The 25421-nt window shown below is 44.5% G+C and overlaps 1 protein-coding gene and 1 pseudogene across 3 annotated transcripts in view; one reads left to right on the forward strand and one right to left on the reverse strand.

Annotated features, from left to right (window-relative positions):
* The window catches only part of DNAJC6 (DnaJ heat shock protein family (Hsp40) member C6), a 130189-nt gene extending 116773 nt beyond the window's left edge, over positions 1 to 13416 (reverse strand). Inside the window, exon 1 of one of the 3 annotated variants that reach the window (XM_059689277.1) lies at positions 13188 to 13416. In XM_059689277.1, the coding sequence (XP_059545260.1) occupies positions 13188 to 13302 (115 nt within the window). In that variant the 5' untranslated portion in view covers positions 13303 to 13416. Of the gene's footprint in view, positions 1 to 2560; positions 2808 to 13187 lie in introns of those variants that run through there. The other 2 variants (XM_059689280.1, XM_059689281.1) reach the window with 2 other exon arrangements.
* Positions 13417 to 23675: 10259 nt separating this feature from the next.
* On the forward strand, positions 23676 to 24557 carry LOC132229750 (small ribosomal subunit protein eS6-like; annotated as a pseudogene).
* The last annotated feature ends 864 nt before the right edge of the window (positions 24558 to 25421 follow it).

A 25421-nucleotide genomic window follows, 5' to 3' on the forward strand; every position in this document is an offset into this window, starting at 1 on the left:
TCATCTCTAAGAAATTAGCTAGGAAGAGGTTTGGGGAAAAATATAATAATTTATAACCTGTTTGGGGGCTTATACACCCTTTGAAAATCTGAAGGAAACTATAAATATTCTCATATATAAGCAAAAAGGACATGCATATAAAATTGCATTTCACAGACTCCTTGCAAACCAAATTAAAGAAGTTATGATTTATTTCAGTGTTTCTCCTTTTGACTTAGTGAGGATTCACAGTGGGAAATAGAACCTGACATCAATATAGCCCATATTTAACTACCAAAACAAACGTAAATATCTAAAACAGAAGTTTCCGGAAACAATATTTATCCTTACCATGTGCAATGGTTTCTACCATTTTCTATTCAATTTCATCTTTCTAAATGTTGCCTGAGGCTCACTAAATGGCTTTCTTACTGCCCACAATCTGAAGAACAGTGAGCTGGTCTGACATTTCTCCATTTTTGAAATAAGGAAACTGAGATCCAAAAAAACAAAGTCCTAGTTCACGAATGAGTTTGTGGCGGAACAGGCCAGAAACCTAACTATTCTGACTCCCAACCAAAGGCTCCTTTCGAAACAAAGTGAAACAAAAGTTCCAAATACCAACTCACTTCAGAAAAGCAGCTGGGATCCCAAACTGGAAACATGCTGTTACACTGGGCAACTGTGTAACAGCTTCTACTCCAGCCCATGGTGAATATTAACCACAACCACAGCCTCCAATTCAGACAGCCTTAATTTTTTTCGAAATCATGCCACTGGCCTAGCATGACATGGCATATAAACAAATTTGTTCTTTCTAGTAACCCTTTCTCCAGCCACTGAAAACAACACGGGAAAAGCCAGCGTCCTTCTTGAGTTCATTTAAAACAGTTCCCTTACACACGCCCAGGTTTTGTCTGTCAGAGGCTGGCTTAGAAACAGCAGGAGGTAGGCCCTCTTCCCACTTACCAGGCCCATGCATAGCTGTTTTCTTCCCGGCTAAGGCTGCTTCATTAAAATTTTAACATCTAAACCACATGGATCAATACGTGGATATGAATGACCCAGAGACTACTAGATGGTACTACTACCAACAGCACCTACCCCAGCCCTCTTTTGAGCCTGGATTACTGACAGTGGGGTGGGCTAAGAGCCTGCACTACAAACAGCTTGGTAGCTTAAAATACCCATCTCCTCGCTGACATCAGATTGTGTATGGTGTGTGTGTGTGTGTGTGTGTGTGTGTGTGTGTGTGTGTGTGTGTGTGTGTGTGTGTGTGTTTGTTATGGTTTTGTTTTCTTTTCTTATTTTTAATTTGGAATCTTATAACAAGCCAGAGACAGTGGCTGGGGACTGGTCAGGAGGCCAAACCCGAGACCCTGCGCACAGGAAGGAGGCGTTTGGGGGCCGCCGTCCTTGCAGGGATCACCCAAATAACTTCACTCGGCTGCCAGCAACCTGCTTGTGCGCCGCCTCCACCTGCCACCCAAGCCTGGTCCCCAAGGGCAAAGTGCCGGTCTCCTTAATGCAGACGGCACAGGGAGAAGAGAGTCTTGTGCAAATGGATGAGCAGTGGCTCCAGGGAGAGAATCGCGAAAGCGCGGAGGGGGGTTGGGGGGGAGGCAGGCAAACCCTAAAATTAGCGCTCAGGAAGCAGCGGCAGGGCACCAACGCGCAGAGATGGCGTCCTCTGCTCCTTGCCACCCGGGAGCTACCCGGGAGCCCGCAGCCCCTGCGCCTGCCTCCGGCACCCGCACCAGGAGCTGGACCAACGCAGCAGAAAGGGAGGGCTCCGTCCTGGAAAGAGGATCAGGGAGCACGGGGCGCCTCCTGAGACCTTGGGGTCTATCGCTCCTCCCCCAACTGCGGCAGAAATTTTAAGCAGCCTCAGAATTTAAAACCGTTTCTCTCCTCCACCAAACCTCCCAGGGAATTAGAGCGACAGGGGGTGGGGGGGATGTTAACATGCTGATGATCTAGGGGGTGGAGGCTGGCGGAGTGGGGGGAGTCTGCATCCGAATTTCTCTCTGCAAGGTAAACAGTTCTGAAGGTCAGGGAAAGCGCCCCATTGGGCGCTCCTAAAAAGATTAATGTTCAGTAAGGGCTCCCCAGGCATCGCAAACTACGTAAGTCCAAAGTATATCAGCTATTCCAACTCCAATAACGCACTGAAAACCTACACATTAACTATTGTGAACACTATAAATTTAATACATAAAATTACCAAACACCATATAAAATTACCAAAACCCTGAGAGCTGACAGAAGAAATCTGTGAGATGGAAACGTGTTCCTCAGCTAAGCTTAAATGAAGAATGCAAAAATAAGGTTTTTAGTAGCACAAGAATGGAAAATTGAATAACACACTATTTGGAAGCCCAAGACCAGTCGTTTTAATTTTTGTATAATTTTTTAGAAGCTGTTTTTTTTTTTAAAAGTCATGTTTATTATGTAACGAGGAATGTTAAAATGATATGTGCACAGTGATGCTACACTAGTCACTAATACACACCAGACACGTCCACGGAGGGCAATCGCATCTCTAGCATCTTTCTGACTCCCCTCTGCAGTGGGCCCTTACCTTTATTTTCAGAATCTCTCATCCTCTCCTTCCTCCCTCTGCTGCAAACGGGCAGGAAAGTCCGGCTGATTCTCCAACCCTGACTTTCGATTTGTCATTCACAGACAGGCAGCGGTCTCAGGGGCGAAGTCCCTCAACAGAGGAGCACGGGGCTCTGGTAACTGCATGCAAGTCAGTGTGCAGGGTTATAATTTTGCTTATGCTGGAGCGGAAAGGCCAGGGATGAAGGCAGACGTAAACACAACTTCCAAAACATGGCATGGAATCGGATCTGGAGCCTAGGCATGCCTTTCCTTCCCTGAGGTTAGGGAACCAGCCCTTTAGCACCTCCTTGTCTCTGGAGAAATGTGGTTCAAGTTCACAGGGGAATGTCTGTGCCGTGCACCGGGCTGACTTTCAAATAGAGATCTTAACTCTGGAGGGGGATTAAGACCCCTGCACCTTGTTTCCTCTTACATATTCATTCATTCAATATTTACCCCTCTGTGGACCAGGCTCAGTACAGGGGACTAGCCTCTGTCCTCACTCAAGCTGCTCACAGACGTTACAATAGACGCATACAGTACGATACAATGACCTATGAATGCTGCATGGACACGGTTACTGAACCCACTTCACCCTGATGTAAGTCGATACTCAAGGAGGCTTTAGTGACTGGTTTTAAGCCACTGAGTCACTGAGCCAGAAATGGGTATGAGGAACCCAGATCACGCGTCCCCTCAGTTAGAGGGCAAGGAAGTTTTGAGTGAATCTTTCAATCATCCAATTCAAGCTTACTTTCAATCATTACACAGCTCAGATTCATTCCTTCCTTCCTTCCTCCCTCCCTCCCTCCCTCCCTCCCTCCCTTCCTTCCTTCCTTCCTTCCTTCCTTCCTTCCTTCCTTCCTTCCTTCCTTCCTTTCCTTCCTCCCTCCCTCCCTCCCTCCCTTTCTTTCTTCCTTCTCTCCCTTTTCCCCTCTTCTCCTTCCTACCAAATGGTATTTGGGCCAGGCACTAGTCTACTGGTTAGGAACCCAGGAATACAAAAAGCAGACCAAGTCCCTGCTCTCATGGCTATTACACTCTGGTGGGAGGATTCAAACAGACACTAAATAAGCCAATTTAAGCATATAATGAATGTCAATGACTAATATGAAGAAAAATGAAGCATGATTATGAGGGAGCAGAGGTGCCATTTTTTATAAAGTGGCCAGAGGAGTTGACATTTAACTTATTTTATGAAAATTGGTTAGGATCATTATGGTCCCTTCCAAATATCTTCACTCTGAAATTGTTTTTTAAGTTTGGGATCCTCATAAACTCCTCTGCTCCCAGTGCACTCACTGATGGGTGCTGTTTATTCCCCATTATACAGATTGGTAAACTGATATCCAAAAAGATTAACTGACCCAATTGAGGGCCTCACTAAGATGGATGACGGGCAACAAAAAGAAATATACCTACCTATTGCTCTCACCCCCAGAAATTGCTGGGTTAAATACAATACTGACGTGGAAAATTTGCTGGAGTAGCAGTTAAGGCAGGAGCGTTGAAGGCCTGTCTCTACCACTATTAACTGAGTGGTGTAGGGCAGATGGCTTAGCGCTCTGGCACGAGTTTCCTCATCTGTAATGAGAGGCTAATCATGCCTGCCTCTGTATGTACCAGGCTGTTCAGAAGATCAGAAGGGAAAACAGATGTGATACTTTGTAACTAAGCACGATATAAATATAATATACAATTATCAACATGCTTGGGCACACTTATAAGAACTAATTGCTAGTGTTCACTAGTTCATTACTACAGTAAAATATAGCTATAGAATGAAAGCTATCATTGGCACTAGAGTTTTTGGAGTTGGTTTCTAGCTGCCACAATTTAAGGTTCTCTGACGTTTGGGGGGAAATTATAATTATTTAATTTTTGCTCCCCTCTCTCCTTGCAGTGGATAATACTTTTCTGCACTTCTCTGACAACATAAGACCAATGAAGAAAATCGACCTTCATTAAAATTCCTTGCTGCTACCAAATGAGCCATGTTGGCCCGTAAGCCACGTCAAAGGAACAGGCATCTCTAGCTCCAAGGACCAAGTCCAGCACAGCCTAAACATGCCTAGCAGGACCCCCTTTAGAGGCTGAGAGGGTTAGGGAAGAAGCAGGTGGTGAGAAGCCACCATTCATTCACCCTCTCACTCAATAAATATTCATTGTGCCAGGCACCGCTCTGAACACTGGCAATAACACAGTGCTGAACAAAACATTCTCTGTCCTCAAAGAGCTGTGGTCTCAGGGCCAGAGGGTTCCAGAAGGTATGCTGATGTACTGAACTAGGAAGAGGAGTGCCAAGGCCTGGGCCTGAGTAGGGAGGCAGGAGCTCTAAAGCAGAAGAGACTCAATTCAGACATGGGTTCTGCCACTTACTGGCCCCTAGAGTAAGCGGAGACATGTTCTTGCAGCTCTCTAATGCTCTATTTTCTAATGAAGTAATAATGGTACCTACCTGCTAGGCTTGGGTGAGGCTCAAACGAGTTAATGCAAGCAAAGTACATAACACACAGCCTGACACATAAAGGAAGGGCTCCATAAATGCTCTAAGACTAATACTAGTACCTTGTGACCTGGATCAGGTTTACCCCTCTGCACCCCAGTTTCCTCATAAAATGCAGAAAATAATCACTCGCCGGTGCTATTGTGAGAATTACAAATCAGGAATAATATAAAGCCCTTGACAAAAAGGAGTAGATCACCCCCTGCCAGCCTCACTCCAGGCCCTTTTTAATTAAGCAGGCTTCCCAGGAAAAAAAGACTAAGGCTGGGGAGTCAGAAAGTGTGAGAAGGGTGGCTATTTATATTAAAGAGGAAGCAATTTTTTTTTTTTTTTTTAGAGTGTGGTGCATTTTGCACAACATTGCATTTTGAAAAGTTTCAAACATAAAAAGGTTGGAAGAGCCCAGTCGGAGTGGCTCCCGTCCCATGCACCGACCGAAAGGCTGCCGGTTCAATTCCTGGTACAGGGCACATTCCTGGGTTATGGGTTTGATCCCCAGTCAGGGAGTGTATGAAGGCAACTGATCAATGTTTCTTTTCCTCTCTCTCCCTCCCTCCCTCCTTCCTTCCTTCTTTCCCTCCCTCCCTCCTTCCCTCCCTCTTCCACTCAACTGTAAAATAGATATTGTAAAACAGGGTTTTTGTAGAAATTAAATAAAATTAAAATATGCACTGGTTTAGGGCAGTGCACAGTTAGATATATTTTTTAAATTGTTTGGACATATAAGCCAGCAATGGCTGTTACATAGTAAACGGTGCATAGGTATTAATTCTTGCCATTCCATCTTTTTAGATGAGAAAAAAGAGGCAAGGAAACTTGCCAAAGGACAAGGGGGGGGGGGGGTTGGAAGAATTGCATGGTGAACTGCATCTTTAAGCACATTTTGCTATATTTTCTTTATTGCATATCTGTCCATCTCTCTATCCATCCTTAATTGATAGTTTATTTTAAAAGTTAAGTTGAAAGAGGTTTGAAGACCTCTTCAAATAAAAAGAAACTTTACTTTCCTCCTGACACAATCTTTACAGACCTCCTGATTCTGTGGCCATCCCAAGCCAAGCCAGGTAAATGCTCAAAAGCTGTCAAGCCCCACAGTAACCCTAAGGCCACACCCAGTTGAGGGACAAGGATGGACTCGAGCATTGGAGCTTTCCAGAACAAGGCAATGTCTCTGGCAGGCCTCATACTTCAATACACAGGTACCAAGGGCCATTATAAACATGCAGTAATGAAAATGATGCTGCATCTCTTTGACCGGGTTTAGGGAAAGCGCCAGGTGGGCTCCCCTGGCCACCAAGTCCGCTCACTGCTCCGCACAGGCCTGGTCTTGTTAGATGCCACTTCTGAGTCACTAGGCTGGTGAGTCATACCCAGCAGGGGAGGCCATCTTGAGAGCAAAACCAAAGAGCATTTTTACGAACAATCAGTGGGGCCCTGAATTGAAAGAGAACAAGCTTTTTATTGTCCCAGGTCCCCCAAAAAATTCTTTTTGCAAGAAAAAAACACACACAAAAACACTGCTGTAATATTGTGAGTTAAACTTCCCAGTTGTACATTTTAATTTGAAGAAAAAATGAGCAAAAGAGAAGGAAAAAAAAAAAAAAGCTTTTCTATTCCCTTAGAAATTTGAGAGCAAAAGAAATTTGGAGGTTGTGTCCCAAATTGGGCAGATCTAATGAGCTTCCACTTGCCTACAGCCTCTCCTAGCTTGGTCATTCATTCCCAAAACACGTAGGGTGGGGTGACAGGAGGGTAGCTTCACCTGAACCGCCTCTTGTGGTCGTCTTCCATTAAGCCAAGCCCCTGTCTGGTTTGCTCAGAGCATCCAAGTGACCATAAAAGAGGTGCGAGGGAAAATTGCCTACTGGTGGGTGGCGGTTTGTAAGTAGAGTCAGGGCAGAAGGGGGCGGCACAACTACAAGGAAAGCTCCCCAAGCTCTCAAGAAGCCAGGCCACAAGGCAAGGGAAAGGGAGATGATCTATGAAGCACCTACTGTGCTTCAGGCAATCTTTTTATCATCATCACACATTAATTGAGAACTAATTATTTCCAAGTATTATCTTTTAGGCAAGGACTTTCACAGCACACTGCCTGGGTTTGAAGTCCAGCTCACTAGTTGTGTAACTTCTGTGTAACTCTGAAAATGTTACTTAGCCCGCAAGCGTGGCTCAGTGGTTGAGCACTGACCTATGAACCAGGAGGTCATGGTTCGAGTCCCAGTCAGGGCACATGCCCGGGTTGTGGACTTGACACCCAGGGTGGGCACTACAGGAGGCAGCCAATGGATGATTTTCACTCATCAATTATATTTCATCTCTCTCTCCCTCTCCCCTCTCCCTTTCTCTCTGAAATCAATAAAAGGACGTTAAAAAAGGAAAAGAAAACCTTACTTAACCTCCCTGTGCTTTGGTTTTCTCAATTGTAAAACAGATATTGTAAAACAGGGTTATTGTAGAAATTAAATAAAATTAAAATTATGCACTGGTTTAGGACAGTGCACTGTTAGATATATTTTTAAAATGTTTGGACATATAAGCCAGCAATGGCTGTTACATAGTAAGCGGTGCATACGTATTAATTCTTGCCATTCCATCTTTTTAGATGAGAAAAAAGAGGCAAGGAAACTTGCCAAAGGACATACAGCTAAAAAGTAGTAGATCTGGGATTCTCCCTGTCATTTCTTTCTCACCGCAATCCCAGGAGGGAGATACCACTTCCTTTTATTGACCAGAGGTGGGAAGCTCACCAGGGGCCTAGCGACTTGCTCACATCACAAGTGGCAAATGGGAGAGTTCAGATTTAAAACCCACACCTGCTAACTTTAAAGCCGTGGCACATCCCACCAGGCCAGTGTTCTCCAACTTTAGCACAGGTCAGAATTACTGCCGGGCTCATTAGAACAGATTGCTGGGCCCCACTTCCAAAGTTTCTGATTCAGTATTAGGGTGGGGCCAATAGTTTGCATTTCTAACCAATTCCTGGTGATGTAGATGAGGCTGGCTCAGAGACCACACTGGGAAAACTACTGCTCTCTGGTCATGCACCAGAATGGAGACCAGGTGCTAGGAGAAGGGATGGGGCCTAAAGATTATAGTTCAACAAGGTTTTCCCACTCTGGCAGTGCCAGTTACTTCAAGAGCCTAGAAAATATACCATGTATTTACATAGCCTTTCATATTTATGATCCCACTTGATCTTTCCAATATCATTATTTCCTTTCAATGTGATCTGTTTTTAGAGACACATGGCCAGAAAATGGCAGTGAGGGACCAAACCACAGATCACCTGGCAGGTATTCTGTCCTCTTCTCCAACTAACTTGTCCTGGGGAGCATTATTGCCGACAGAGACTGACTCCAGTTCCAATCTGTGTCTTCCCAGGGAATATCACAGGGAATATCGCTCAGGAAAGGGCTCTTCACCCCAGCAGGGCTTGGAGGAGGTAATTTCTAATTGAAGGACCTCAGAACCCATTTTACACCATGGCTTCCAGGGCTAGGCAAATCTCCTGCTCACAAAATCCTTCCACCAGCTGTTTGCTCCCTTTTCTATCACCTAAAAGCTTCGATATTTGACTAAAATACATTTTTTTGAAAAGGATGGAAGCACGTGGGGAGTAAATTTCCACTGGGCACAGCTTGCTCACATTCCCATTTGGAACCACTTGCACTGTTAGATGCATTTTGAAGTTCTTAATAGAAGCCAGTAAATGATTAGTGTCCAGAATATTGAAAGAATTCCTAAGTGGGTAAGGAAAAGACAAATTACCGAAGGAAAAAAAAATAGGAAAAGACATGAGCAGGCATTTCAGAGAGGATCACACAAGGCCGATGTGAAAAATCTTCAGCTTCATTATTCATCAAGGAAATTCAATATGAAACCATGCAGTACCATTTCACGCACAACAAATTGGCAAGCATTGAAAAGTTGGAAAGTACTCAGTATTAACAAGGAAGCAGGGAGTCAGGACTCTCATACACTACTGAAGGGAAGTAAAAATATACTGAGGTAAACTTAACAACATCTTTCAAAATTAAAGAAGTATATACCTTTTAACCCAGTTAACTATCCTTCTAGGTATTTATCCTATACTTACAGTGTTTGAATTGTTATTCATTCTCTTTGGAGATATAGAAGGTGTCCAAAAAAAAAAAAAAAACATATACACACACTTTGAATAATGATAAAGGCAGTGCTCATTAAGATACATTTCATTTTCAAAATTGTTAAAGTGTGTATACATTTTGGAGGGACACCATGTATGTATCCCTAGCGGATTCATTCATTACAAACTTATGTACTGAATGTCTGCTCTGGTCCAGGACAGTGTTAGGCTGAAAAGATGTCAAGAGTCCCCAAAAGGTATGTTACTTCTCACAGAACTGCAGCCTTCTGTGGAAAAAAAAAAAAGTGGGAAAGAGGAATGGTGGTATGGAAGGCCTTCTCGTTGGCCCAGAAGGGATAGCTGCCCCAGTGGAATTCCCAGCCATGGTTTTTCCCACAGCCCATTGAACTTTCCAGCCCCACGGCTGAACATATTTGGGATATGATCATATGGGGGAAGATCTGAAGTAATGTTAATAAAAATAACCACCGCCTTGTGAGCCACTATGAACAAGGCATTTTATATACCTAAACTCATTTAATCATCACAGTGACATGATGACATAGGCGTCAGCACCCTTCATTTGCATGTGATATATAAAGGAATTTTAGATTTACAAAGATTTAGTACCCTTCCCAAGGTCACACAGCTTATTAATATGTCACTTATTAGTTGCAGATTCAAAGCATAGTCTGTCTGATACTAAAGAATGTGATTTTATCTAGATGCCCAAAGTGATGGTGACGGCCTCATGATAAATTCAGGCTACCTTTTAAAAAAATCAAATGAAATTGGAATGTGGATTTCCTTCATTGCATGATTTTTATTAATTTTTAAAAAACATATTTTTACTGATTTCAGAGAGGAAGGGAGAGGGAGAGGAAGATAGAAACATCAATGATGAGAGAGAATCACTGATTGGATGCCTCCCACAGGCCCCACACTAGGGACTGAGCCCACAACCTGGGCATGTGCCCTGACTGGGAATTGAACTGTGACCTCCTGGTTCCTAGGTCGATGCTCAACCACTGAACCACACCAGCTGGGTGATATTTATTAATTTTACTTCTCCCTTCCATGAGTAGAGATATTGGAGATGTGGCAGAAAGGGTGCTGTATGGGTACCCATGCCTGAGCCTGCCACTCACCAGTCACATAACCTCCTGCATGTTATTCTATCTTTTGTTTCATCTTCCTCATCTGTAATTGGGAAAAATAAATCATCTTCCCTCCCTCCTGGGGTGCTGTCAAGATCTAAACACGATTTTGTGGTTGACCTATTCTGTAAACTGTAACATATCTTATGACATAGACATTATAATGACCTCATCTCCAGGCTGTACAAGGGATGGGGACATAGAGAAATGTAGTGAGCAGCCAAGATCCTAACTCAGGAAAGAGAGGTATAGCACAGCAATGGGCAAACTCTAGGAGAGGAACACAGGGAGAGAGGAGAGGTTGGCTGCATATACAGTATAGAACTGGTTTTAAGAATTATAAATCTAGGCCCTGGCTCGTTTGGCTCAGTGGATAGAACACCTGCCTACAGACTGAAGGGTCCCAGATTCAATTCCAGTCAAAGGTACATGCCTGGGTTGCAGGCTCGATCCCTGGTAGGGGGCGTGCAGGAGGCAGCCCATCAGTGATTCTCTCTCATCATTGAGGTTTCTATCTCTCCCTCCCCCTTCCTCTCTGAAATTAATAAGAAAATATATTTTTAAAAATAAAAAATAAAATAAATGAAAACTTGTCCATTTTCTCCTAAAAAAAATTATAAAACTGCTCTAGCTGGTTTGGCTCAGTGGATAGAGCATCGGCTTGTAGACTGAAGGGTCCCATGTTTGATTTCTGTCTAGGGCACATGCCCAGGTTGTGGGCTTGATCCCTATTGGGATCAGGAGGCAGCTGATCAATGATTCTCTCACATCATTGATGTTTCTCTCTCTCTCTCTCTCTCTCTCTCTCTCTCTCTCTCTCTCTCTCTCTCTCTCTCTCTCTCTCTCCTTTCCCTTCCTCTCTAAAATCAATGAAAAATATATTTTTTAAAAAATTATAAAACTAGGAAACTTACTGTAACTTAATTTAGCACAGTGGCAATATCCATTTAGTCCTCTTCTGAAAATACTCTCACACACCTGGTACAACACTAGGAATGTGATTATCACTCAAGGAATACTTGTTGCAGTTCCCAATCTATTCAACAACTCAGGCAAGCGAAAGAAACAGGTGGTTAGCCTTCAGCCCTAAGTTTCAGCAACAGTTCTGGATGCCAGTGGGGAAGAAGCTTAATTGGTGTATCAATGAAAGTACTCACACATCCTGTGAAAGCCACCAGAGGACAATGCCAAGCCCCCACCCCCACCCCCACCCCCAACTACCAACAAGAGAAAAGCTTGTTTCTAATGCAATAAATATCTGAAAGGCAATCATTGCTGCTCTTTGTCAAATTTATTTGTAGAATGCTTACTACGTGCCAGCACTTCACATTTATTGACTCATTAATTCATTTTATCCTCAAAACAACCCGAGGGGTGAGAGGGTGACAACCACAGCATCCACAGGGCTCTGGAGCAATCCAGCCTCTGCCCCGGTTCAGATCGGCCATTTTAGAAATTACGGCATGTGGGTGTCTCTGAAGAAGAATCCTGAGATGATGGAAACAGATGAAAAGGACAAGATAGGACACACAGGCAAACACACACACGCAAACAGGTATCTACAAAGTTCCAAACCCTCGCTTAGCCTAAGGAGGAATGCAGAGATGAAACGGATGGGAACCTGTCACGTGGAATCTATAACACCAGATGAACAGCAACACGTGCCGGATGCGTGATGAGATGATAAAAGAGGGGTTACAGGTGGCAGGAACCCCAGGAAAGGCTTCACGGGTTAGTCTTGACAGGTGGGTAGGAACAGGCCATTGCAGATAGAAAGGAGGCAGTGCGTGAGCCAGCAGCTCATGTCATGTCCCTGCAGAGAAGACTTTAATGGCTTCCAAACACCTCATCATGGCCTACCCAGACCCTGATCCAGGCCCGGCTTCCCTCGCTTTCCCTGGGCACACAGGAACCTTGCCACTAGTTATTCCCTCTGGCCGGACTGCTCTCCCGCGCTCCAAGCTGGAGTAGCTCCTAATCAGACTTCAGGTCTCGACTTCCATTGCCTCAGAGAAAGAGAGCCCTTCCCTATCCACCTGCCATTTCCTCTCTTCCTCTCCCAGCTGACTGGGAGGTTTTGATCTGTTTTATATGTGCCGTGGCCCTTTCCCCCTGGAAAAGTAGTTCCACGAGCTGGGACCTTGCCCCTCTGGCTCACTCAGGCCCTGGCACACAGGGGGGCGGGATAAAAATTGTAGAACGAATGAATGGAGTGAAATCAGTGACTGAATAAATGGGAGTTAAGGCCCGGGTGAGAACAGGGTGGAATGTGTTTGGGAAATAGTTTATCATGGCCAGAGCTTAGGAGATAACAAGGAGTCACACCAGACAGCTCGGAAACGGGAGGGTCGGATGGGGAAGGACCTTGAAGGTAGTATTGGGTCCAGATTCATACCCCCAACGGGCACTGCAATGCAGGTGCCTGCCAGGTGCTGGGCGGGAGGAGGCGGGGCGGCGGATGCAAACCTAAGATGTGTCCCCGAAGCACCCTGATTCCTTCCATCCAGCGCCAAATACACAGCGACTTTTGCGGGCAAGAAGCTGCAAACACCGGAGCCAACGGGAGACGCCTATGGGGCCGACCGAGGGGTGGCGAGGGCGCGGGGACCGTGCCGAGACTGGACCCTGCGCTTGGTCCACCGGCCCCGGGTGAGCTCGGGGACTGGTCTCGTTCCCGCGGCCGAGGGTCGGGGTGCAGCATCCCCGGCCGGACCTCCTGGCCGCGCCGCCCCCCGCCCGCAGGTCCGGAGTCGGAGAACTCGGCCCGAGTTGCGGCCCTGGGTGGCCGGCGCCGGCCGCGCGTAGTAACAGGTCCCCCGGCCGCGCCCACACTCACCCTGCGCCGCCTTGGGAGCCGAGCGCGTCCTCCAGAGCCGCCGGGTAGCCTTCCACGGCCGCAGAGAGGAAAACAGCCGCCGGCTCTTCTTGCCGCCCTGCTCAGTTGCTCCCATCTGTGCGCCCACGCGCCTCCCCGCCGCGCCCGAGGGTCGCCTCCTGCCGCCCCCGCCGCCGCGCGTCTGCCAGGTGCCCGGCTGTCTCCCGGGCAGACGCGGCGGCCGGGGGAGGAGCTTGCGGCCGGGGATGGGGGGGGGGGGGGCGGGAAGGGGGGGAGGGAGGGAGATGGAGGAGGGGGGACAGCTGCTGGGGCGGCGCCTGCGGGGTGCGGCCGGCCTGGGCGTGGGCGCTACTGTGATGCGCTAGGCTGGGAAGCACTTGAGCCTGGCCGCCTTGCAGGGGAGGCTGTAGCCACTCGTCCTTCCTTCAGGAAGTGTCCCTGGAGAACCCAAGTACTGCTACGCATCGTTAATGAACAGAAAAACCCCAAGGGCTGTGATTTTGTCCCCAAAACGAAAAAAAATGGAAGCTCCGAGAGAGTCTCTAGTCTGCCCAGAGTCACACAACTGCTCAATGGTGCCCATTCTCAAGTCCTGGCTCTATTTTTTCATACCTCGCTACGGCCTGAGAATGAGCCCACCTTATGTTAGATTCTTAAGTCTGGCAGATATTTCTGCTTTCCTCATACAACGGGTTATGAATCAGTCATGATTTTTTGAGAACCTATTCTAGGTCCGGGCACTTTATTTTATTTTTTATTGATTTCAGAGAGGAAGGGAGAGGGAGAGAAAGAGAGAAGCATCCATGATGAGAGAGAGAATCATTGTTCGGCTGCCTCCTGCATGTGCCTAGTCATGGTCCCTGACTGCGAGTCCAACGGTGACCTCCTGGTTCATAGGTCCGCGCTCAACCACAGAGCCACGCTGGCCGGGCACTTTCACACACACGCCGGTAAACTTCATAGCACACCTGTGGGGCGGGAGGCGTTTCCCATTTGCCTCCACTCCCACCACTGTGTTTCTGTCCTGGTTTTGCTTGTAATTGGGAGAGTCTGAGAGGAAGATCAAAACCAAGGTTCCTTTAATACTGCCTGGTTACAATAATAATAATAGCTTATTTTTATGGACTGCTTTTCATGGACCAGATGTTACATACATTACCTTATTTAACTCTCCCAATGATATTCATGAGAGAGAAATGATTAATATCTACACTTAATTAATGGAAGAGACATAGTGTCAGGGGGGTCAGGTTACACATATAAAACAGTAATAAAGGTGATATGTTAGGTTGAGTCATGAAATTGCCATTTTTGTATTGTAACATCAAACAATAACTTCACCAGATGATCAAAATTAAAATCACCAGTGGAGGCAGATGAAAGTGGAGAGCCTCTACCCCTAGCTGATTTGGCTCAGTGGCTAGAGCTTTGGCCTGTGAAAGGAGGGGTCGTGGGTTCGATTCCAGTCAAGGGCACATGCAACTTGATGTTTCTGTCTCTCTCTCCCTCCCCTTTCCTCTCTAAAATCAATAAAAAGGGTGGACATTGAGAGGTGTCCTCTCTCTGTGTGTGTGTCAGCAATAGGCTGAGTTTTCTTCCACACCAAGGCATCCAGACTAAAGTCTGAAAAATAGGCCCTTAGAAGAAATAACCTAAATAGCAAAGTTACTCAGGAATAGCAGCTATATACCACCAACTAATACCCTAGACAAGGGTTTCGCTCTGCTCTTCGGACTTCTTACCTGGTCCTGGGCTTAGGGCACCTAGAACCTAGTCCTGGTTATCCAAACCATCTGTGAAATATTGGTTCTGTCCCTTCCCCTCCTGGCTTCCTACTTTAATCTCCACCATCACCTCCAGTCCCATTAATGGAGGGGGTTTAACAAGATGACACAGATGTTTCCTTCCAGGGTCCCACCATTCTTCCCTGTATGTCCTGACTCCCGCTAACAGGTTTTGGAATACTGCTAAGTGTTAGTATCCCCAGTGGGCCTGGCTTAGAGACCCATCTTTTCTTCCACTGTCCTGGTACATCCAGTGCATCAGAACAGCTCCTGGGAGGGGCCCACTTGCTCACTGCTTAGACTTCACTGGTCAGGGAAGGATGAAAGAAACATTCTTTGGTTTGCCCTTTCTGTCCAAACATCATGTGATTTCGTGGCACTCGTCCAGCCTGGAGCTAAACAAGGCCAGAGTCTCTGACTCCCACAGACACGGCTTGCTCCAGGCAGATCCAGCAGGGAGTCTCTGCAGTCCATGGGAAAAGAATGCGGCCAGAGAGACCTTCCACCCAAGCAGAAACACCCAAGTGCCCCTGAGGCACATTCATGAGTACCGGCAACATGGAATTTCTTTTCAAATGTCAAAAATGCAAAACAAGCCCACTTATTTGTACATCTGGCTCACTGGGCATAGGGGGAAAACAAAAAGGAAAAAAAAAATAAACCTTGAATTTCATTCACTTCATTGTGCTTGTGAAGCTAGGTCCAGAAACATAAAACTAGCAGTCCTCAAAGTCAATGAGATACAAGATTCTTCTGTGTGTGTGCGTGTGTGTGAGAGAAAGGAGAGAGGGCTAATAGAAAAAAACCCTAGACTTTCCAGCTACACAAAGCTTAGTGAATCCTGGCTCTGCCACTTGCTAACTGAGTGATCTTACCCAGCTTGCCCAACTTCTCTAAGTCTCAGTTTTCCCATCTGCAAAATGGAGATAATAAATAGTTCCTACCTCACAGGGTTGTGCTAAGTTTAACTATTATGTGTAAAGCATTGAATAGATTCAATAAATAGTAGCTTATTATAATACTGTATCTATTGAGACAATGGCAGATAAACAATGGCATCTTCTTTTGCAATAAATAATTGTGTGTGTGTGTGTGTGTGTGTGTATTTCTAAAGAGAGAGAAATGGGAATATCTCGATTTTAGGTGGAAGTCACACCCTTCAAACTTCATGATTACTTTTTGTGTCTCCTCTTATGCCTCCTCCTGTTACCTCCCCTCCCTTACAGAGAGTTCCAGAACATAAACAAAGCTGTCCCACCTACAGTCACCTTGAGTGCTGCCCAGTGTTTTGCATGACCCCATTGGCAATGCCAATACGACTGTTATTAGTACAGGAAGCACTTTAAACGACCTTTTTCAATCTGAAGTTCTCCAAGTTGACAAGATTATGATGTGCTCAAGGTAACGAGCAGTACCTACAGAAAGCCTCCCAACCACGTTGTCAGCAGTCGTGTCTGGTGTGAGAGGAGGGGAAACTGCTTGCAGAAAATGCATTCAGGGCTTCTGAGAGGTCTGTTTCAATGACCTATTACTGCATAATAAACCATCCCCAAACTTAATGGCTTAAAAACAACAATCATTTGTTGGCAAATGATTTTGCAGTTTAGGCCGTGCTCAGAGGGGACAGCCTGTTTCTGCTCTGATTGAGGTGAGCGGGGCTGCTCAGGGCTGAAGATCCATTTCTAAGATGGCTCTGTTACGTAGCCCACAAGATGGTGCTGGCATCGGGCGGGAGCTCAGCCAAGAGCCTTGGTTCTTCCCCACATGGTTGCTTGGCCTTCCTCACAGCATGGTGGCTGGGTTCCAAAAGGAAAAAAGCTGAAGCTGCTAGGCTTCCTTTTTCGTTGTTTTGCAAAGTGTGTTTATTGGGGCAGTTCTCCACGTGTCTCATGCTGCTGAAAGAGCTCCTTCTGTAAGCCTTGCTTTCCCTCCTATCAGCTGCCAGGGCACAGGGGAACGGCCAACACGAAACCAGCATTTGTGCATGGCTAAGGAGGGCGGTGATTTTATAGCATCCTGGGCACTTCACATCCATGAAGCAGGAATTGGGGCTCTGCACCGGGCGCTTCTTCTTGTGTTTCCTCTTCTCTTCTGGTGAGGGATGAAGGAGATCTTAGTAAGAGGCATGTTGTTGTAGGGAGGTCGTCACCCCCAGAAAGGTGAAACTGCCAGGCTTCTTTTTTTTTTTTTTTTTTAAATATATTTTATTGATTTTTTACAGAGAAGAAGGGAGAGAGAGATAGAGAGTTAGAAACATCGATGGGAGAGAAACATCGATCAGCTGCCTCCTGCACATCTCCCACTGGGGATGTGCCCGCAACCCAGGTACATGCCCTTGACTGGAATCGAACCTGGGACCCTTCAGTCCACAGGCCGACGCTCTATCCACTGAGCCAAACCAGTTTCGGCAACTGCCAGGCTTCTTAAAGCCTTGGCTCAAAAGTTCCCAGATGCCTTGGCTCAAGTCCCCAGAAGGACTTCCTGCACATTCTATTGATCAACTCAGACACAGGCTCAGCTGTTCAAGGGAGAAGTCACAGGCTTCACCTCTTGGAAGGGTGAGTGACATATACATACGAGGAGGGCAGAATAATTTGAAATCACTTTCAGGGCCTAGCTAGCACAGGCCCTCTCCAGCCAAAGAATAACCCCAACCAACAATATGTGGGGTTATACCCAGAGTCTCAGAGAGAGCAGAAGCATCGTGCCGAATGAACACTCCTCACAGAAACTGGGGTTCTGCAAAAGGCCCACTACATGGGAAGATAGGCATAAAAAGGGGACAATCACTCAAAGGCAAAAATCATATTGCGAATTAAAATCATAGGAACCTTTTTTGAGCACCTATGGTGCTGAAACTAAACCTCGTGCCTCTCTCTCACTGAGTGAAGTGAAAAGAATACCAGGCTTGGTAACAAAATCCTGGATTGAGCCTAATTTCCTTGCCATTTTAATGTCCTTACACAAAGGTGCCTAATTAGCTGAGCTTCCCTTTCTTCATCTGTAAATTGGGGATAATAATATTTGCCTTCTTGTTCATAACAGGGCATTTCCAATTACCCTGGAATGCAGGGAGATTCCAATGAAAGCACGTGTGAAAGCGCCCAGTTGGCAATAATCCAATATACTACTTTGCAAATGTTTTATTAATAAAATGATGCACTGACTCTTAAGATCTCAGGACTTTAAAGGGAACGAAACCCCTGGACCTCACTTTCTGCCACATCTGTGCCTGAAGTCAGCTGGTGGGGCTGGTGGGGGTGGATTGAATCCCTCTGCTGCAATACAGATTTGTCAGGGCAGGCGGCAGTTGCAAAGATGGAGTGTGAAGGGAAGATGAAAAGAAGAGGTAGAAAGTCCAGTATGGCGATTGTGTGCCTACTGCATGCATTATAATGTTATTATAATGTGCCTTGTTATAGTACTAATTCAGACCTTCAAAAATGTTGATTCATTTTTAAATTGACCTGAAAATATTAAAAAAAAATGTTTACTGAGAAAGGCAGTATGGCATAGCTATTAAAAGCACAAACCCTGGTGCCACGCTGTTCCTGACTAAAGTCTACTGGCACGGGGACATGAGAGAGTTGCAATAACATCTCTGTGCCGAATTTCTCATCTGTAAATCAGAATAATAAGCGCCCACTTCCTACAACTGTTGTGAAAACTTAATGAGTTGTGTGTAAACACTCAGAACAGCACCTGGCAATGAATAAGTGTGAGCTGGGGTTTTTATAATACCTGATGCTGTGCACTGTGCTAAGAACGTTACAGACATGACTTAATTTTTAAATGTTATTTCTTGATTTTAGAGAGAAAGATAAAGGGAGGGAGGTAGAGAGGGAGAGAGAGAGATGGATTTGTTGTTCCACTTATGCAGTCATTGGTTGATTCTCATATGTGCCCTGATCGAGGATCAAACCTGAAACCTTGGTGTATTGGGACAACACTCTAACCAACTGAGATATCAGGGCTCAGACATGACTTATTTATTGACAACAACCTATGAGCATCAACTAAGTACCTACTGTGTGTCAGGCACTATTGTAGACTCTTTTGATCCATGAGGAATGAATCAGATATGGATTCCTGTTCTATGGAGCCACATTCCTCTAGGGCACAGGGGGTGGGGGGCAGACAGTGAACAATAGGTAAAGTAAGTAGGCTGTGAAGTTTGACAGAAGATATAAGTGCTATGAATAAAAGAAAAAGTAGAGCAGGGTGAGGGAATGGTAACAAAATCCTGGATTGAGCCTAGTTTCCTTGCCATTTTAATGTCCTTACACGAAGGTACCTAATTAGCTGAGCTTCCCTTTCCTCATCTGTAAATTGGGGATAATAATATTTGCCTTCTTGTTCACAACAAGATGCTTCCATGTCACTGAAGCATCCAAGGCTGGTGGGGAGGCCCTGGGGCCGGTTGAAGTTATAAATAGGGTGGTCATGTTTGACCTGGTAGAGAGGGAAAATTTGAGCAAAGTCTTGTAGGAAGAGAAATAAACCAGCAAGTCAGCTCTGCAGGGAAGAGGGTTTCAGGCAGAAGGACCCCTTGCATTAAAGGCCCACCTTAGGAGCGCGGGAGCGAGCCTGGTAGGGTTGAGGAACAGCAGGGGGACAGGAGTGGGTGGAATAGAGGGAGCCAGGAGGTCTGCTGCAGAAGAGGTTGGGTGTTGCCACGGCGAGGGATTGAGGAGAGCTTGTTAGGCTACTGCTGGGCTGTTCCCTCTGAGTGAAATGGGAGCCAATGGTAGATGATGGCAGCCATTACTGATCCGTTTACTAATGGATAAACTGGGGCTGAGAGAGGCTAAGTAACTACACAAAGTTATACAAAGAGTAAATGAACAATTGGGATTCTTATCCTACAGATTCTTATCCTTTTTGGGGGGCAGAGAGGGATGATGCAAACAGGGGTGGGGAAAGTCAGCCTTGAGGTATTGAATCCATGCTCTCAAAGTCCAGACACGATGATTTATCATTCACTGGCCTCCAGAGGACAGATGGAAGATATAGGAGACGGCCATTGCTCTTGCTTGGCCAATGGACTTTGATCTTGTGCTCCTACAAAACCTTACACATAGCTCTGTCATAGCTCTTTTCATATTGTATTGAAAATATGTGCTTAAACATCTGTCTTTCCTTCACAGACTAAGGCTCCCCATTCTTGTATCTGCCGCTTGGCTTAAATCACAGGATTCCCTGCAGTGAGCAGCAGATTTGGCGAAGAGGGGGTTCTCAAGAAATATATATGTGCTCTGTCTTCAATTTAATCAGAACAAAGAGACTTTATTGCAGGGAAGTGGTGATCATGAGTTAGTCCGGAGAATAGCAACAGTAGAAAGTCAGTCACTAACGCTCTGGGCTAGAAGGGCAAAAGGAGGAGTTACAACAATCCAGGGGTTGGGGTCACCAGACAGAAGCTGTAACCAAAGTGATACCCAGGAGAAGAAACGGTCTCTGCCTCAAAATGTTTTCTGACCTGGAACTTCAAGTGCAGCCTAACACGGTCCAGGCATCCCCCTCGAAGGACGATTTTCAGAATCTGCCTCCCCTGTCTTCCCTGTAATATCTGGAGCTCAGGAGCAGTGGAGAAGACTGATTAAAGGCTCAGACTTGATCACTTCTGGGCAAGTTACTGGCCTTCTGTGACTTAGTTTTCTCCCCTGTAAAATTGGGAAATTAATATCTGTCTCAGAGGGAGAGTTTAAAGATGAAAAGTGAGATTACATTTATAAAATTACACACACACACTTTTTTTTCCCATAAATGGTATCGTAGGCTGCATATTTTTCATTAACAACAAATCTGGAAATACTTCCAAAGCTGAGTACAGTGACATGATATGATGCCTCCCTTAATCTAAACACAATACTACATTTCTATTATAGGAGCTAAGATTATATTAGTTGCCGGTTTTTGTTGTTGTTGTTTTGGAGGGGGGTGATGGAGGATTTTTTAACATTAGGTTGGACTAGTATAGTGCCATCTACAATCTCAGAGTGTTTTTCATAATACTTGTTATAAGCCATGTTCCTCCTATGCTATACTTCTGAAACTGAATTTTTTAAACCTAAATGTAAGACTTGGCATTCATTTCCATTAAGTTACATTTTGTTGCTTTGACCTAGACTCAAGGTCTTTTGAAATTTTGAGTCTTTTATCAAGACAGTGATCCCTCCCAGCCGTGAACATAGTCACTATGATTTTATTTCCATGTCACTGAAGCATCCAAGGCTAAGAACAGAGGTCTGTATATCATGAAACAAATGTGACCTTGCTCCAGATACATAGATCTGCTTCCCTTGCACTGTCTTGGCAGGAAAGTTGTTCTGGGACTACATGTTCTACTGGGTCCTGACCCTTTGCTTTCCCCCCTCCTTCACCTCCCTGTTTAGACCAAAATCAAAAGATGGTCAAGAATGGTGAAGGAGAGAATATATCAGTTTACTTTACCACTCCTCATAGCTTTGGTGACAAAAACAAAATTCAACACAGGAGGTGTTTGAAACAATGGAGATAAAATACATGTTTGTTTTTTTCCTTTGGCAGGGGGGAGAGAGAGGGCATGCACTGAAGATTCCAATTAGAAATTAAATATAGATCAGAAACTCATTTGATGAATTCATTACTTATTAATCATATCCCCAGTCAGGAGAAGGTGAAAGACAGGAGATACCCACTCTCCTTGTAAATAATCAACAAGCAGTCTGGCCGGTGTGACTCAGTGGTTGAGCATCAACCTATGAACCAGGAGGTCCCGGTCTGATTTCCGGTCAGGGCACATGTCCAGGTTGTGGGCTGGATCCCCAGTCGGGGGGCGTGCAGGAGGCCGCCAATGGATGACTCTCTCTCATCACTGATGTTTCTATCCCTCTCTCTTCCTCTCTCTCTAAAAATCAATAAAAACATGTGTATATATTTTTAAAAAACATATCAATAAGCACAGAGTAGAAAGAGGAATACCTCTTGTGCATGTCGCTTTTTCAGAGCCTCTGGTTTGGAGTATGTGGAATCATCAATGGGGTTCACAGATGTCAAGTTCTGTCTCCCTCCAGGCATATGGCAAGTTGCAGCTCCCCACTTTTCAAGGCCTTCCCAAGAAGCAGTCACTATTAACTGTTTGATGTATACCTTTCTAGATCTTTCTTCTACATCAATACAAATATGGGTAAAAAATATCACAAGAAAATATTTTGAAATATTAGGCAAATTCCTCCCTTGCTACAATTCTCTAGTTCACCCAGCTTGTCTCTTTTGTGCTCATTGCCACAGTGAGAGAAGGAAGAGAAAAAACAAATGTAGAGAGTTGTGAGAGTCTTCTCACTTTTGGTTTTCAAAAGTCTAAAACCTTTGGAATGAGAATGAATCCTGGTATATACAAAGCCTTTGAAGAAACATAATAAATAAGAAAAGTAGAGGATTTACAGACAGAGGGATTGCCCACTTGTCATTTTCCCTACCCTTGGACACTACCATGGGAGATGGGGAGCAGAGAGACTGAGATAAAGTGGTGAGGACACAGGTTTGGGAAGGTCCTGGAGTGAGGGGCTCAGAGGCCTGTCTCTGAACTAGCATCCTGGGAAGTTGCCCGTAGACAGCCTCTCAGACATTCCAGTGTGTTAGTGGGAAGCAGGAGCAGCAAAATGAGTCCTGGGACTGAAGAAGAAGCAGGGAAAACCTCTGGGTTAACGGGAAGGGAAGACCCAGAATCAGACATGATAATATGAAAATAATAATACTTCACAAATGTATCCACAGATTAAACACAATCCCTATCAAAATCCCACCTATCTTTTTTGCAGAAATTGACAAGGAGACACTGATCCTAAAATTCTTCTAGGAATGTAAGGGGCCCAGAAGAGCCAAAACATTCTTATTTTTCATCGTCATGCAAGGATATTTTTCCATTGTTTTTTGTTTGTTTGTTTGTTTTTAGAGAGAGTGGAAGAGAGGCAGGAGGAGAGGAGAGAGAGAAATTTTGATGTGAGAGAAACACATCAATTGGTTGCCTCCTGCACATGCCCCATGGGCCAGGGATCAAGCCTACAACCAAGGTATAGGTCCTTGACCGGGAATCAAAACCCTGACCCTTCCATCCATTGAGCAACAGGCCAGAGAAAGCCAAAACATTATTGAAAGAGAAGAATAAGGTTGAAGAACCCACATTTTCTATTTCAAGATGTATAGCAAAGCTACTGGCATAAGGCTGGACATATAGATCAATGAGGTAGACTTGAGACTCCAGAAATAAAACCATATATCTATGGTTAGTTGATTTTCAACAAATCAAGACAATTCCAACACATGGTACTGAGAAGACTGTATTGCCACATGCAAAAGAATTGTTGGACCCCCTGCCAAGCTATCTCACATCATATATAAAAATTAACTCAAAATAGACCAAAGCCTTAAATGTGAGAACTATAACCTTCTTAGAAGAAAATATACAGACAAATCTGTGCGACTATGACTTATGTAATTGTTTCTTAAATATGACACAAAAAAACACAATAAATAAAAAAATAGGTAAATTGCACTTCATCACAATTAAAACTTTTGTGCTTCCAAGAACACTATCAAAAAACGTGAAAAACAACCCACATAATGGGAGAAAATATTGAAAATCTTATATCTGATAAGAGTATATATATAAAGAACTCTTCTCTTTTTTTGTGGCACCTCAGAGGTAGTTGGCAGCTTCAGGATGAAGCTGAACATCTCTTCCCTAGCCACTGGCTGCCAGAAACTCCTTGAAGTGGTCAATGAATACAAACTTAGTATCTTTTATGAGAAGCGTAGGACCATAGAAGTTGCTGCTGATGCTCTGGGAGAAGAATGGAGGCTTGTGTGGTTCAAATTAGTGGTGGGAATGACAAATGAGGTTCCCTCATGAAGCAGGGTGTCTTGACCCATGGCCATGTCCATCTGCTACTGAGTAAGGGGCAATCCTATTATAGACCAAGGAGGGCTGGAGAAAGAAAGCACAAATCTGTTTGAGGTTTTCATTGTGGATGCCAATCTCTGTTCTCAGCTTGGTCATAGTTAAAAAAAAAAAAAAAAAAAAAAAAAAGGAGGGGGGATATTCCTGGTCTCATTGATACTACTATGCCTTTTTGCCTGGGGCCCAAAGAGCTAGCAGAGTTTGCAAACTTTTCAATCTCTCTAAAGAAGATGATGTCTGCCAATATGTTTTGAGAAAGGCTCTAAACAAAGAAGGTAAGAGGCCTAGGATGAAAGCACACAAGATTCAGCGTCTTGTTACTCCATGTGTTGTGCAACACAAAACCCAGCATATTGTGCTGAAGAAACAAGGTACTAAGAAAAGAAGATATACAAATAGCCAATAATGAAATATGGAAATATGTTCAATATCATTAGGGAAATGTAAATCAAAATGAGATGCCACTTCACACAGAGAAAGATGGCTAGAATCAAAAGGACACAAAAGCAAGTATTGTCAAGGATGTGAAGAAATTGAAACCCACATTCATTGCTCGTAGGTATGGAAAATGGTGCAGTCACTTTTGGAAACAGTTTGGATGTTCCTAAAAAAGTTAAACAGTTGCCATATGATCTAGTCATTTGACTTTTATATAGATATCCCAAAGAATTAAAAACATATGTCCACATAAAAGTGTGTACACAAATATTCATAGCAGCATTATTCATGATAGCCAAAAAGTGGAAATAACCCATGTCCATTGATGAATGGACAAAATGTGGTACATCCATACAACAGAATATTATTTGGCCGTAAAGAGGAAGAAAGTACTGATCCATGCTAAAACATGGATACACCTAAAAATATGGTGCTAAGTGAAAAAGCCAGTCACAAAAGGCACTTGTATGATTTGATTTATAAAAGAAATTTCTATACTGAAAAAGTCCAGAATAGACAAACCTATAGGCATAAAATAAATTAGTAGTTGTCAGGGACTGGGGAGAGGGAGGAAATAAGAGATCTATAAATAGCCAATACTTGGTAAAATTTTAAAAAATTTCTCCAATGTAGTATTTAGAAATTTTTCCCGTCTACAGGAAAGCTACAGGAATACTGCCTCTGTCAGAGTCAGCAACTATAAACATTTTTTTTAATTAAATCTTTATTGTTCAGATTATTACAGTTGTTCCTCTTTTTTTCCCCCCATAGCTCTCCTTGACCCAGTTCCCACTCCATCCTCTGCCCTTACCCCTCCCACTGTCCTCATCCATAGGTGTACGATTTTTGTCCAGTCTCTTCCTGCATCCCCACACCCCTTTCCCCCCAAGAATTGTCAGTCTACTCCCTTTCCATGCCCCTGGTTTTATTATATTTACCAGTTTACTCTGTTCATCAGATTTTTTTATTTACTTGATTTTTAGATTCACTTGTTAATAGATATGTATTTTCGGTTCATAAATTTTATCTTTACCTTTTTATTCTTCCTCTTCTTAAAGAATACCTTTCAGC

This window comes from Myotis daubentonii, chromosome 3, assembly GCF_963259705.1.
Source record: "Myotis daubentonii chromosome 3, mMyoDau2.1, whole genome shotgun sequence".
In the NCBI taxonomy this organism is placed as follows: Eukaryota; Metazoa; Chordata; class Mammalia; order Chiroptera; family Vespertilionidae; genus Myotis; species Myotis daubentonii.